Source organism: Somniosus microcephalus, chromosome 6 (genome assembly GCF_052327205.1).
Source record: "Somniosus microcephalus isolate GS21.2 chromosome 6, FLI_Smic_1.0, whole genome shotgun sequence".
Lineage (NCBI taxonomy): Eukaryota > Metazoa > Chordata > Chondrichthyes > Squaliformes > Somniosidae > Somniosus > Somniosus microcephalus.
In genome coordinates, this window is record NC_140992.1 from 19810250 (window position 1) to 19824809 (window position 14560).

Sequence of the window (14560 nt, forward strand, 5' to 3'; positions counted from 1 at the left end):
TAGCAAACCACCCCCCAACCCGGCGAAGATATTGGTCCCGGCTCTGTTGAGGTGCAACCTGTTCGGCCTTTACAGGTCCTGCCTCCCCCAGAACCGGTCCCAATGTCCCAGGAATCTGAAGCCCTCCCTCCTGCACCATCTCTCCAGCCACGCAGTCATCTGCTCTATCCTCCTATTTCTATACTCAATAGCTCGTGGCACCGGGAGTAATCCGGAGATTACTACCTTTGAGGTCCTGCTTTTTAATCTCTTTCCTAGCTCCCTAAAATCTGCCTGCAGGACCTCATCCCTCTTTCTACCTGTGTTGATACTGATATGGACCATGACCTCTGGCTGTTCACCCTTCCCCCACCCCTCCCATAGAATGTCCTGCAGCCGCTCAGTGACATCCGTGACCCTGGCACCAGGGAGGCATCCTGGAATCATGTCTGCGGCCGCAGAAACACCTGTCTGTTCCCCTAACTATTGAATCTCCTATCAGTATTGCTTTCCTGATCGTCGTCCTCTCGTACAGCTGAGCCACCGTGGTGCAGTGGACTTGGCTCTGGCTGTACTCCCCAGAGGAACCATCACCATCGCCCTCACCCACATTCACGTTGCTGTTTGTGGGATCTTGCTGAGCGCAAATTGGCTGCCACTTTTCCTACATTTCTGGACTTCAAGGGTTAAGTTACAAGGAGAGATTACACCGGTTAGGATTGTATTCTGCAGAATTTAGAAGGTTAAGGGGTGATCTGATTGAAGTTTTCAGGATATTAAGGGGAACTGGTAGGGTAGATGGAGAGAAACTATTTCTGCTGGTTGGGGATTCTAGGACTAGGAGGCATAGCCTAAAAATTAGATCCAGACCCTTCAGGAGTGAAATTAGGAAACACTTCTACACACAAAGGGTGGTAGAAGTTTGGAACACTCTTCCGCAAACAGCAATTGATGCTAGATCAATTGTTAATTATAAATCTGAGATCGATAGCTTTTTGTTAACCAAAGATATTAAGGGATATGGACCAAAGGTGGGTATATGGAGTTAGGTCACAGATCAACCATGATCTCATTGAATGGCCTCCTCCTGTACCTTTGTTCCTCTCTCTCTCTCTTAGGCAGTCCCTCGGAGCCGGGGATGACTTGCTTCCACACTAAAACTGAGTTCTCGGGTGACTGATGAGTCCAATGCGGGACCTACAGAGTCTCTCTCACAGGTGGGGCAGAGGGTGGTTGGGGTGCTTGGGTTGACGTGCACTCCTTCCGCTGTTTGCGCTTGGCTCCCGGCGAAGAGACTCGAGGTATTCGGCGCCTTCCCGGATATTGCAACAGTGACTACCTTTTTAAAAAGTACTTTATTGGCTGTAACTCGCCTTGGGACATCCTGAGGTTGTGAAAGGCGCTATATAAATGCAAGTTCTTTTTTCAATCCTCTGGGCTTCCAATTGTTTGGTTCCACTTGCCAAAGCTGCAGCTCAATCGATAGAACTTTTAAGCTTGCGTTGGAATTTTAACCACTTAAACTGCGCTGACGCCAAATCCTGGGCACTTGTTTGTGTGCACCAGTGTTCACGGGGCATAGTGCACCAGTGTGAAACCTTTTTTACCTGATAAACTCCTTAGTAGTACTTCACTTGGTTAATGACTGATTGCCTTCCCAAGTGATTATTTGCAGTCGGGCTTGGTCCACATTAAAATATTTTAACTGCCCCCATGACTGTGGGAGTGTGACTGGTCTGATAGATCAGCAGATTCAATCTCGTGCCAACAAGTGCACTCTGTACCGTACTCCCACATTGTGCACCAAAAACAGCAAGTCCATTTTTAATGATTATTTTGACATATTATCTTGACAGATAAGTCATGTCAACTGTGGCCCGATGACCCCTGGTCCTATTGTCTTGTTGCTGCAGAACCTCCAAGGCCGCTTGACCTAGCCAATTGCCTTCCTTTCCTCGAGTGTCTTCCTTCAAAACTGCCAGCATCACCCATCTCAAAGCCCTCAACCCCTTCAACTACTCAAGCTACTGCATTATTTCCAACTTCTCTTTCATCTCAATGGTCCTCAAGCATGTGAGCACCACCCAACTCTGTATCTACCTCCCCCCATCACTCCTTGTTCAGTTCCTTCGCTCCCTTTTACCTCCTGCCCACCGCACTGAGACTGACCACCCTGGTCAAAGTCATCAGTGACGTCCCTTGTTACTGCGGCCATTGCGCATTATCTTTCCTTGTTCTCCTTGCCCTGCAATAACAACTTTCATTTTTATATAGCGCCTTTAATGTACTAAAACGTCCCAAGCTGCTTCACAGGAGCGTTATCAGAGATAATTTGACACTGAGCCACATAAGGAGATATTAGAATAGGTGATCGAAAGCCTGGTCAAAGAGGTAGGTTTTAAGGCACGTCTTAAAGGAGGGTAGAGAGGTTCATGGAATGAATTCCCGTGCTTGGGGCCTAGATAGTTGAAGGCGCGGCCAGCAATGGTGGAGCGAAGGAAACGGGGGGCTGCACAAGTGGCCAGAATTAGAGGAAGGCAGAGTTCTTGGAGGGTTGTGAGGCTGGAGGAGGTTACAGAGCTAGGGATAGGTGAGTCCATGGAGGGATTTGAACACAAGGATGAGAATTTTAAATTTGAGGCGTTGCTGGACTGGGAGCCAATGCAGGTCTGCGAGCAGAGGAGTGAACAGCCTGACCAGGGGAGCTGCTAGTTCTAGGGGGGGGTCACTCGTAACACGTGAGTAGGGAGGGGGCTGGTAACAAGTGGGTAGGGGAGTCACTAGTAGCATGTGGGTAGGGAGTCACGAGTAACGCACGGGTAGGGAGTCACTAGTAACGCGTGGGTAGGGGAGTCACGAGTAACGCGCGGGTAGGGAGTCACTAGTAACGCGTGGGTAGGGGAGTCACGAGTAACACGTGGGGAGGAAGTCACCACATTTACTATTATCGGCGCCTGACTCAGTCTGAAGGTGCAGACCTTCCGACTCCCAGGGGAGACACAGTCATTTCTCAGCAAGGCGACTGCGTGTGGTTTTTTTAAACTAATGCAGGGCCACTTATCTCCATTACATCACTACTGGTACATTTAATGGTGCAGAATGAGTGATGGATTTGGGACGACCTAATGCTCCCGGGGGCCTAAACTATCCCCTGAACGCCATCAGTTTTGATAATACCCACTACTTTCGGCACTTTTGAGTCCTCTCCCCGCAGTAAAATGTAATCCGGATCGGGAGTAGGCCGCTTCTGGTTAGAAGGTTTCGAAGGGTAGTTGGAAGTTCTCTCTCCACTTGAGGATTGAAGGTGAACGGGATGAGTAGCAGCCTGTCTTGTCCAGTGACTTTAATTATAGTGTGTGCTAATTAAAGTTCATTTAGATTATTGCTGTCAGCTACCAACAGAGTGCCTGCTGAATCAGATTACGTTATCAGTTTGAAGGGTGTGTTTCTGGCCGTTCTAGCAGACTTTTATTCGGTGCCGAATCTGTCCCGGCTACGCGTGTAGAAATTCTGGGTGAGACTCCGCGCGGTTGCCGGCTCAGTTGGTGTGTGCGCGGTGCCGAGCTGAGCCATACAGTCTCCGCACTCGATCCGTGGTGCGTTGGCTGATCTCGGCTGGAGCAAGGCTGGGATTGTTCTCCTCGGAGCAGAGTAGGTTATGGGAAGGTTTAGTCGGGGTGTTCAAAATGACGGGCTTTGATGGCGTAAATGAGAAACTGTTTCCACTGGCAGGTGGGTCGGTAACCAGAGGACACAGATTTAAGAAAACATAGAAGATAGGAGCAGGAGTAGGCCATTCAGCCCCTCGAGCCTGCTCCGCCATGGCTGATCATCCAAATTCAGTACCCTGTCCCTGCTTTCTCCCCATATCCCTTGATCCCCTTAGCCTCAAGAAATATATCCAACTCCTTGAATATATTTAATGAATTGGCCTCAACTGCCTTCTGTGGTAGAGAATTCCACAGGTTCACCACTCTCTGGGTGAAGAAATTCCTCCTCATCTCTGTCCTAAATGGCTTACCCCTTATCCTTAGACTGTGACCCCTGGTTCTGGACTCCCCCGGCCATCGGGAACATCCTTCCTGCATCTAGTCTGTCTAGTCCTGTTAGAATTTTATAAGTTTCAATGAGATCAATAATTGGCAAAAGAACTAGGGGGGAGGAGATGAGCAATGTTCCCTCTTTTTTATTTTGGGTGCGCGGCCCATTTATGCGCGAAACTTTACATTGAAAAAGCCGAGGGCGGGCTGTGTGACCACACATCTTACAGGGGACATTGGAGTTGAGGAAAAAATTTTTACACAGCGAGTTATGATGATCTGGAATGCGCTGCCTGAAAGGGCAGTGGAAGCCGATTCAATAGTAGCTTTCAAAATGGAATTGGATAAATACTTGAAAAGGAAACATTTCCAGGGCTGCGGGGGGACTGGGACTAAACGGGTAGCTCTTTCCAAGAGCCGGCACAGGCGGGCACTTTCGAGCAGAGGCCAACCGTTTCTCCTTCCTTAACTGTGTGGAGCCATGACCACTTGTAGTGCCCTCGACTGTATCGCAGGCTGTGATCCGCTAACTCCCGAAGACCGAGGCATCAAACTTGCGACTTCCCCGGTCCGTGTAGCTCGGTGCCGACCAAGCTGTGCCTTTTCTAGTTGATCCACCAGGGGAGCTTGTCCTGCCTGTGGTTATAATTGGTCAGTAATTAATAATAAAGTGAGTACAGTGGGGGTGGTGGTGGTTACACAGTCACTTCGCAGCAGGGTGAGCTGATGCAAATCCCTGCTGGACGCGTGGTTTGAAGTTCATTATTGACAACAAATCCCATGGCAATTTTCCTGATGTACATAGTTGATCCTTACAAGCCAGCATTGTGTGTAAAAATAAATAAATAAATAATAACGCCCTTTAAAGTGATGCTTCGTCTCATCTGACTTGTTTTAATTCTAATTTTTACTCCGCTGGTCTTTCCAACCCCTCCTAAATGCACTGTGTTGTACTTGGGGGGTACAACATGACGAGCTCTGGCAGCGCTACCGTATCCCACCCACGTGGCCATTCTTGCTGCGTGAACCTCGATGGTGAGTGTCGTTGGGCTCGTCAACTACGGATTCCCTGCCTTGACGCAGTGTTTGGAAAGTGAGTTTCTGCGGAGGCGCAGTATGTATCTGGTAGTTAAAGCAATTTACCGAAAGGCTTTTTCTGTTCGTTATCCTGGGCTCGATGTAAGAAACATAACAAGAACATAAGAAATAGGAGCAGGAGTCGGCCCTTCGAGCCTGCTCCGCCATTCAATGAGATCATGGCTGATCATCAACCTCATCTCCACTTTCTCGCCCAATCCCCCATATCTCTCAATTCCTCTAGAGTCCAAAAATCCACCGATCTCGGCCTTAAATATGCTCATCGACTGAGCATCCACAGCCCTCGGGGGCAGAGAATTCCAAAGATTCACAACCCTCTGAGTGAAGAAATTCCTCCTCATCTCAGTCTTAAATGGCCGACCCCTTATCCTGAGATTATGCCCCCTAGTTCTAGACTCTCCAGCCAGGGGAAGCAGCCTATCAGCATCTACCCTCTTAGAATCTTTTATGTTTCAATGAGATCACCTCTCATTGTTCCAAACTCCAGAGAGTATAGGCCTATTCTACTAATCGTTCCTCAAAGAACAACCCTCTCACCCCAGGAATCAATCTCGCGAACCTTCGTTGCACCCCCTCTAAGGCAAGTATATCCTTCCTTAGGTGTGGAGACCAAAACTGTGCACAGTCCTGTACAATTGCAGCAAGACTTCCTTACTCTTATACTCCAACCCCCTTGCAATAAAGGCCAACATGCTATTTGCCGTCCTAATTGCTTGCTGTGCCTGCCTGCATGCTAACTTTCTGTGTTTCCTGTACACAGACACCCAAATCCCTCTGAACACCAACACTTGATAGTTTCTCACCATTTGGGGAGCGAAGACACGTCTATGAATAATGTAAAATACAGAAGCCAACATATCTAGTTAGCAAGCGGGGAGGGCGGGGTCACACTTTCCAGCTAGCTTCGCCGGATAGCAGTCGAGGGCGGTAAGCTTGGCTGAGATGGGAGAACGCGGCATCAAACCCGGGAGCTTCTCGCTGCTGCTTCACTCGTGCGCTTATGTTAAAACATTGCCCCCCCCCCCCCCCACCCAAAGCTGCAGCACGAGGTATAAATACACCATCGGAATTAGATGTTGGGCACAGCCATATGGAATGTGCTATGGCATGCGACTGTTCCTAGCACTCGTTGCAACACTGATGGTGGACTGTCTAATTCAGAGGGGTTTTATTTTTGCACAAAAACAATTTGATCCAGTAACGCAAATTAATGAGCGACATTGAAAGTGCAAGCGAAAGTAACTTTAATTGGGATTATCCAGTCATTTGATTTAGCGGACTTTGAATTAAGAGGAGTAGACTGTATAACATCAGGCTCACTTGTGCTTTCACTTTCTTGTGCTTTTACTTAAAGCTGCGTAGTCACCCGAAACGTCTTCAAATGACGTGTGAAAGAAAGAAAGACTCAGATTTCTATAGCGCCTTTCACGACCACCAGATGTCCCAAAGTGCTTTACAGTCAATGAAGTACTTTTTGAAGTGTAGTCACTATTGGAAACGCAGCAGCCAATTCGCGCTCAGCAAGATCCCACAAAACAGCAATGTGATAATGACCAGATACAGGAAACTTTTTTTTATCCGGCACTGACGGGACCGACGTGGTGCCGGTTCATCAAAAATTCCGGATAACCGAAAGCTATAGTAAAAGATACGGAGAGCTGAGAGCTCAGTATAAAGCAACAAACCCTGTTGCTTAGCAACAAGTTCAGAAAATTGGCCACAAGTTCCAAGCATCTCTGTAGCTTAGCAACAGCTGCAGCCACACCCTTGCACAGCAACAGATCGAGGAAGGCAAGTACAATATGAAGTAAAACTTACCAGAACCTACTCCTGAATTCTGCCGGTTAACCGAGATTTCCGGTTATTTAGGTGCCGGTAAATCGAAAGTTTCCTGTAATCTGTTTTTTAGTGATGTTGAATGAGGGATATATGTTGGCCCCAGGACACCGGAGAGAACTCCCCTGCTCCTCTTCGAATTAGTGCAATGGGATCTTTTGCATCCACCTGAGAGAGAGCACAGACAGGGCCTCGGCTTAACAGCTCAACCGAAAGACGGCACCTCCGACAGTGCAGCACTCCCTCAGTACTTGCCTGGTGTGTCAGCCTAGATTTTTGTGCTCAAGTCTCGAGTGGTTCTTGAACCCACAACCTTCTGACATGCGCAAAAATTGTTAGAAGCACGTGTCAGTATGCACGCACTTGGGAGAAAGTGAGTTGTATTCCTTGGAAAACTGCGGAGTTTTTATTTGGTTACTCACATCTTCAATATGAATGGATTTTACAACAACAACTTTAGATTTACAGGGTTTCGGCAGCAGATGAGCTGAGGCAGGGGCGGAGTCGGACGATGTTACGGAGGTGAAAGTAGCCGGTCTTGGTGATGGTGCGGACATGTGGTCTAAAGTTCATCTCGGGGTCACATAGGACAGCAAGGTTGCGAATGGTTTGGTTCAGCCTCGGACAGTTGCCAGCGAGAGAGGGATGGAGTTGGTGGTGAGGGAAGGGAGTTCGTGGCGGGGACCGAAGACAGTGGCTTCGGTCTTCCCAATACAGGAAACTTTCGATTAACCGGCCGCTAAATAACCGGAAATGTCAGTTAACCGGCAAAATTCAGGAGTCGGTTCAGATAACTTTTTTTACTTTTAGTTTTTTTTTACTCATTTCTGGCTGTGCAAGCGTCTAACTGAAGCTGTTGCTAAGCTACAGAGACGCTTGCAAGCTGTGCTGATTGTTTTGAAGCTGTTGAGCAACAGGGTTTGTTGCTTTAGACGGAGCGCTGAGCTCCGTATCTTTTAACTATAGCGCTCGATTCTCCGGCATTGTTGATGGACCGGCACCAGCTCGGTCCCGTCCGTGCCGGATACCAGAAAGTTTCCTGTATTTAGTTGGAGGAAAGTTCTGCTCGCCCAGTACTGGATGCTGGACAAGTAGTCTGACAATTTAGAGACAGTGGAGGGGTCGAGAGAGGTGGTGGTGAGGTAGAGTTGGGTGTCGAAGGGGCAACTGCAATTGTTTGTTGGAAAATTACCATTTATGAAGGACGTGTTATGGGGCTTTCGCACAGAAGCAGTAGAGAAGTACGTGTTCAAAATATATCCAGTGACCATCTGGATCAGTGATTCTGCCACCAGGTTAAGGTAGCTGGACTCGAGCAGTGTAAACACACGAAGCCAGTTCACAAAATGCCTGTCTCGTGGAATCCAAGGCTATAAATGAGGTTCAATATCAGAATGGTACTTTGGACTCATCCATAGATTGACTTTCTAAGACAGCGACATGACGTTTTAATCATGTTAAAGGCGCTATATAAATGCAAGCTGTTGTTGCAAACTTTTTGTAACCCTGCTGATTTCTTCTCTTCCTTCCGTCCCCTCTCGGCTGTGCTTAGTTTAAAGAAAGTATTGCTGAAATACTTTCAACACATCTCCTCCTGTCCGACAAGAAATGAAAAAACTCTAGATCACTGCTATACAACAATAAAGCACGCCTACCGTGCCATTGCTCGGCCGGGCTTCGGCAAGTCAGACCATGTCTCCGTACTCCTACTTCCTGTTTACAAACAGAAGTTAAAGAGCACACCCACAACAGTAAAAATGGTGCGAAGCTGGACAGCGGACACAGAACTACAACTGCAGGGCGGGCTGGAAATAACGGACTGGAGTGTTTTCAAGAACCCAGACCTGGATGTGTATGCAGGCCACGTTACTGGATACATTAACAGACTGGTGGATGAATGCATTCCTACCAAACTGTCCGTTTATTTCCTAACTGCAAACCATGGATGAACTCAGACATCCGCAACAAACTAAGAGAACGGCGTACCGCTTTCAAATCAGGGGACACCGAACTCTACAAGAAGGCCAAGTATGACCTCAGAAAGGCTATCAAAACAGCAAAAAGAGACTATAAGAACAAACTAGAGTCTCAGTACGGCAGGGGCTCCGACGCCAGACGCATGTGGCAGGGACTAAGGGCCATCACCAACTACAAGGGGAGCTCAGCGGGAGTCACCAACACCGATCCCTCCCTACCAGACGAACTGAATATTTTTTATGCTCGCCTTGAGAGGGAGAACACTGAGCCGGCCATCAAAACCCCCAGCCACCCAGAGGATTACACATTACAGCTGACTGAATCCGAGGTCCGGAGAACCTTCAGGAGGGTGAAAGCACGGAAGGCAGCCGGCCCAGACGGGGTTTCACCCCGTGTCTTCAAGACCTGCGCAGACCAGCTGCCTCCTGTGTTCACGGACATTTTTAACATCTCATTGCAGCAGCCTGTTGTACCAGTGTGCTTCAAGGAGACAACCATTGTGCCGTTACCTAAGAAGACCAAGGTAACAGGCCTCAATGACTATCGTCCCGTGGCTCTAACATCTATAGCCATGAAGTGCCTGGAAAAGCTGGTCATGACACACATAAGCAGCATCATATCCGATTCCTTGGACCCGTTCCAGTTCGCATATAGGGCGAACAGGCCTGTAGACGATGCCATCTCCCTAACACTACACACTGCCCTGGAACACCTAGACAGGAGGGACACTTACGTCAGACTGTTGCTCATTGACTACAGTTCTGCATTTAATACTATTATTCCCTCCAAGCTGGTCCTGAAACTGAGGGACCTCGGCCTGGGCACCCCCATCTGCAATTGGATTCTGGATTTCCTGACTGGTAAGCCTCAAGTGGTTGAAAATAGGGAACAACACCTCATCCACTCTGGTTCTCAACACCGGAGCGCCACAAGGCTGCTGCCTCAGTCCTTGGCTGTACTCTCTGTTTACACATGACTGTACAGCCATACACAGCAACAACCGGATTATCAAGTTTGCTGACGACACCACAGTAATTGGCCTGATAAGCAACAATGACGAGACGGAGTACAGAGATGAGATAGTCCAGCTGATGAGATGGTGCAATGACAACAACCTTGCCCTGAACGTTGCCAAGACTAAGGAGCTCATCGTGGACTTCAGAAGCCACCGAGGGAACCATCGCCCCATCAGCATAGACGGGACACCAGTGGAAGTTGTCAGTTGCTTCCGATTCCTGGGACTGCAGATCTCTGATGACCTGGCCTGGAACCATAATACTGAGGCTATGCTGAAGAAGGCACACCAGCGCCTCTACCCTCTACGGCGCCTGAGGAAATGCGGCATAAGCACACAGTGGCTTGTGAACTTTTACCGCGGCACCAGAGAGTGTCCTGACAAGTGGTGTCAATGTGTGGAATGGTAACACCACTGCACAGAACAAGAAAGCCATCCAGAGAGTTTTGAATACGGCAGAAAAGATCATCGGGTGTGCACTTCTGTCCATCGAGGAGATCTTCCAGACCAGGTGCCGGAACAAGGCCCGCTCCATCATCCAGGACCCCAATCACCCTGGGCACAAACTGTTCTCCCTCCTGCGGTCCGGACATCGGTACCGCAGCATCCGAACCAGGACCAGCAGGTTTAAGAACAGTTTCTATCCACAGGCAGTGTGCCTACTGAACTGCCAACCGCACTGCCCCATATATTATAGTTATATGTTTATGTAAATATATAGATTATACTTATTTTACCATATATTTATCATATTACATTACTATTATTTCCAGTGGTAATTGAGGCTTTTTTGCACTATTCATCATATCCTGCAACTTGGACTGTTATTGCTATACTTTCTGCTTATTTGCTTATTGTTTTTATTTATACTTGTTTTTACTTTTTGCTTTTATTATATTTATATGCTTGTATTGTGGGAGTGAGTGGGGAGTAAGCATTCCATTGTACTAGTTACATATGGCAATAAAATGATCTTGAATCTTGAAACCTGAGGCCAGTTTTAGTGCCCGACCCTTGCTTCATCAGCTAGCTCCATGGGCTGAGGATCAAACTCAAGACTCTCCTAGCCTGTATGCCTCAGTGCCACGCTACCGGGGTGATTTACCGTGGCTCGGTAGTTGGCACTCTCTCTCCTCCCGAGTCAGAAGGTCGTGGGTTCACAGTCCAAATCCAGAGACTAGAGATCCAGGCTGAGACTCCCAGGGCAGTGCTGAGGGAGTGCGGCACTGCCGGAGGTGCCGTCTTTCGGACAAGACATTAAACTCTCGGGTGGGCGTAAAAGATCCCACGGCACAATTTCGAAGAGGAGCAGGGGCGATCTCCCTCGGTGCTCTGGCCAATATTTATCCCTCAACCAACATCACTAAAAAGCGGATTATCTGTTAATTTATCTCATTGCTGTTTGTGGGACAAAATTGGCTCTCGCATTTCCTATAAAATACTTAATTGGCTGTGAAACGCCTTGGGATGTCATGAAGTCGTGAAAGGCACTATATAAATGCAAGTTCTTTCTTTACTCTTTGAGCCCTGGTGTTTGGGGGGGGGGGGGTTCTTTCCTCTTGTTATCAATAAACCCTTAATTCTGTTCTCTGTAGAAATATAGGGAGAAGTCGGCTGGATTTCATCACTTAAACAAAACAGAGTCCTAGTTTTTCACTCCCTATCTAATGTGGAGAGCAGGCAATAGTTGCTGAGAGTCATTTTAATGCCCCATTCGAGCAATATCCAGTAAAACTGAGGCACGCCAATCTATGGCGCGTTCCTATACTTGGAGCGGAGAGGGTCAGGGTGCTGTCATTAAACCTTTTTGTTTTTCCTGTCCTTCCTTCCAGTATGCGTCGACCGGATGTTTGCTGACCCTTCATCACACCGAGAAGCCGGACCATGAAGATGCCTGCGAGTACCGCCCGTACTCTTGCCCCTGCCCCGGCGCCTCGTGCAAGTGGCAGGGTTCCCTGGAGCAGGTGATGTCCCACCTGGTGCACGTCCACAAGAGCATCACCACCCTGCAAGGAGAGGACATCGTCTTCCTGGCCACGGACATCAACCTGCCCGGGGCGGTGGACTGGGTCATGATGCAGTCCTGCTTTGGGCGCCACTTTATGCTGGTGCTGGAGAAGCAGGAGAAGTACGAGGGCCACCAGCAGTTCTTCGCCATCGTGCTGCTGATCGGCGCCCGCAAGCAGGCCGAGAACTTTGCCTACCGGCTCGAGCTGAACGGCAACCGCCGGCGCCTGACGTGGGAGGCGACGCCGCGGTCTATTCACGACGGGGTGGCCACGGCCATCATGAACAGCGACTGCCTGGTCTTCGACGCGGCCATTGCGCACCTCTTTGCCGACAACGGCAACCTGGGAATTAATGTGACCATATCGACTTGCTGTTCGTGATATTTATGTGGTGTTTGGGGTTACCAATGTTGTGAAGAATTGTTGCTAATTTCTTTTTGTCCGTCTTCTCTAGATTAGACACGAGATCATTGCGAAGCTTTACTGACTGTGCCAATTTATTTAAATTATGTTGCCATAATAGCTTTTTTTAAATAAATATATATTTCAGAACGGTTGCCATTTTTAGATTTATTTTTCCCCCACACGTTTCTAGTGCTCACTAATCGTAAGCCCATCACACGCTGTCCGTAATCCGCCTTTAACGACATCTGTTGCACTCGTATACACTCTTTTTTTCATTGTGACTCTTTCATTGTCTACCTTCCTGCCATGGACCTGTTGCTGGTAATGTAAGGAACAGGAGTAGGCCATTCAGCCCCTCGAACCTGCTCCGCCATCCTATTGGATCATGGCAGATCTGGACCTCAACTCCATGTCCCTTGATACCCTTACCTAACAAATCAACAACAACAACTTGCATTTATATAGCGCCTTTAACGTCGTAAAAACGTCCCAAGGCGCGTCGCAGAAGCGTAATCGGAAAGAATTTGACACCGCGCTACATAGAGATTCAAGGACAGGTGACAAAGCTTAGTCGAAGTGGTAGGTTTTAAGGAGCGACTTAAAGGGGGAAAGAGAGGAAAGTTTTAGGGAGGGAATTCCAGAGCTTGGAGCCGAGGCAGCTGAAGGCGCGGCCGCCAATGGTGAAGTGAAGGAAATCGGGGATGCGCAAGAAGCCAAAATTTGAGGAGCGCCGAGATTTTGGAGGGTTGTAGGGCTGGTGGAGATTACAGATTACAGAGATAGGGTGGGGCGAGGCCAGGGAAGGGATATGGGGGAAAAAAGGATGAGAATTTTAAAATCGATGGGTTGCCGGATCTATCAATTTCAGTCTTGAAAGCTCCAATTGTCCTGGCATCCACAGCCTTTTGGGGGTTTAACCTTGGATCACCATTCTTGTAGTGTCACTCTGGGGGCTTTTGCTTTCTATGGGTTTGGTTCTGTGGGCAACCTCTGGCACAGCACTCGAGTAGTTATTCATGTTTGAGGTTAGATGGTGAGTGTTGGTAGGTAATTTACCAGTGGAGCCAAGTCTGTGCAGGGGGTCACATAGATAGCAGTCAGGAATGGGAAGCCTGGCTGACTTTAACCCTCCTTGGCCTAGAAGAACTGAGACCAGTTGTCCAACCCCTGTGCCACACTATCTTGAGGCCAGCCAACTCTGTATAGACTGGCGATCAGACCTGGGATCTTGTATGTCTCAGTCCCTCATTGGGGAAGTGTCTTCTAGTTGCACTTGTAGGGTTTCAGGTGGATGACCTTTCGTCAGAACTGGAAAAGGTTAGAGTTGTAACAGGTTTTAAGCAAGTGCAGAGGCAGCGAAAGGCGGGGGGGGGGGGGGAGGAAAGATCAAAGGGGAAGGTCTGTGATAGGGTGGAAGGCAGGGGTGATTAAATGACAAAAGGGATGATGGTGCAAGACAAGAGATGGACAAGTAAAGAAAGAAAAGATGGGTCGAGAGGAGGTGTAAATGGGGATAGTCACCAACAGTTGCCATCCGAAGAAATGGGGGCAGAGGTTATGATCTGAAATTGTTGAACTCCGTGTTCAGTCCAGAAGGCTGTAAAGTACCTGATCGAACGATGAGGTGCTGTTCCTCGATCTGAAGGTGAGCTTCAAGGTTGAGGTATTAGGACAGGTGATCAAAGAGAGAGGTTTTAAGGAGTGTCTTAAATGAGGTAGAGAGGGAGTTCCGGAGCTTAGGGCCTAAACAGCTGAAGGCTCGGCCACCAATGGTGGTGGAGAAGATACTGGGTCAGAAGCTCCGCTCGGTCAAGTCGGACGGCGAGGCTGCGAACAGTCTGGTTCAGCCTCAGACAGTCGCCAGGGAGAGGGATGGGAATCGGTGGCTAGGGAAAGGAGTTTGTGGTGGGTGCTGAAGATAATGGCTTTGGTCTTCCCGATATTTAAAAGAAGGAAATTTTCTGTGCATCCAATGCTAGATGTCAGATGAGCAGCGTGACAAATTAGATGCAGTGGAGTGGTCAAGAGAGCTTGTGGTGAGGTAGAGCTTGATGTCATCAGCGTACATGTGGAATCTGACATGTTTTCAGATGATGTCGCCGAGCAGCAGCATGTAGGTGAGAAATAGGAGGGGGCCGAGGATAGATCCTTGGAGTATTCCAGAGGTAGTGGTACAAGGGCAGGAATAGAAGCCATTGCCA

At 48.5% G+C, this 14560-nt stretch overlaps 1 protein-coding gene across 1 annotated transcript in view; it reads left to right on the forward strand.

Moving 5' to 3' along the window:
* LOC147115515 (E3 ubiquitin-protein ligase SIAH1-like) overlaps nucleotides 1-12511 on the forward strand; it is a 36161-nt gene extending 23650 nt beyond the window's left edge. Inside the window, exon 2 of the mRNA XM_085989813.1 lies at nucleotides 11778-12511. Within this exon, the coding sequence (XP_085845939.1) occupies nucleotides 11778-12335 (558 nt within the window). The 3' untranslated portion in view covers nucleotides 12336-12511. The remainder of the gene's footprint in view (nucleotides 1-11777) is intronic.
* Nucleotides 12512-14560: the final 2049 nt, after the last annotated feature.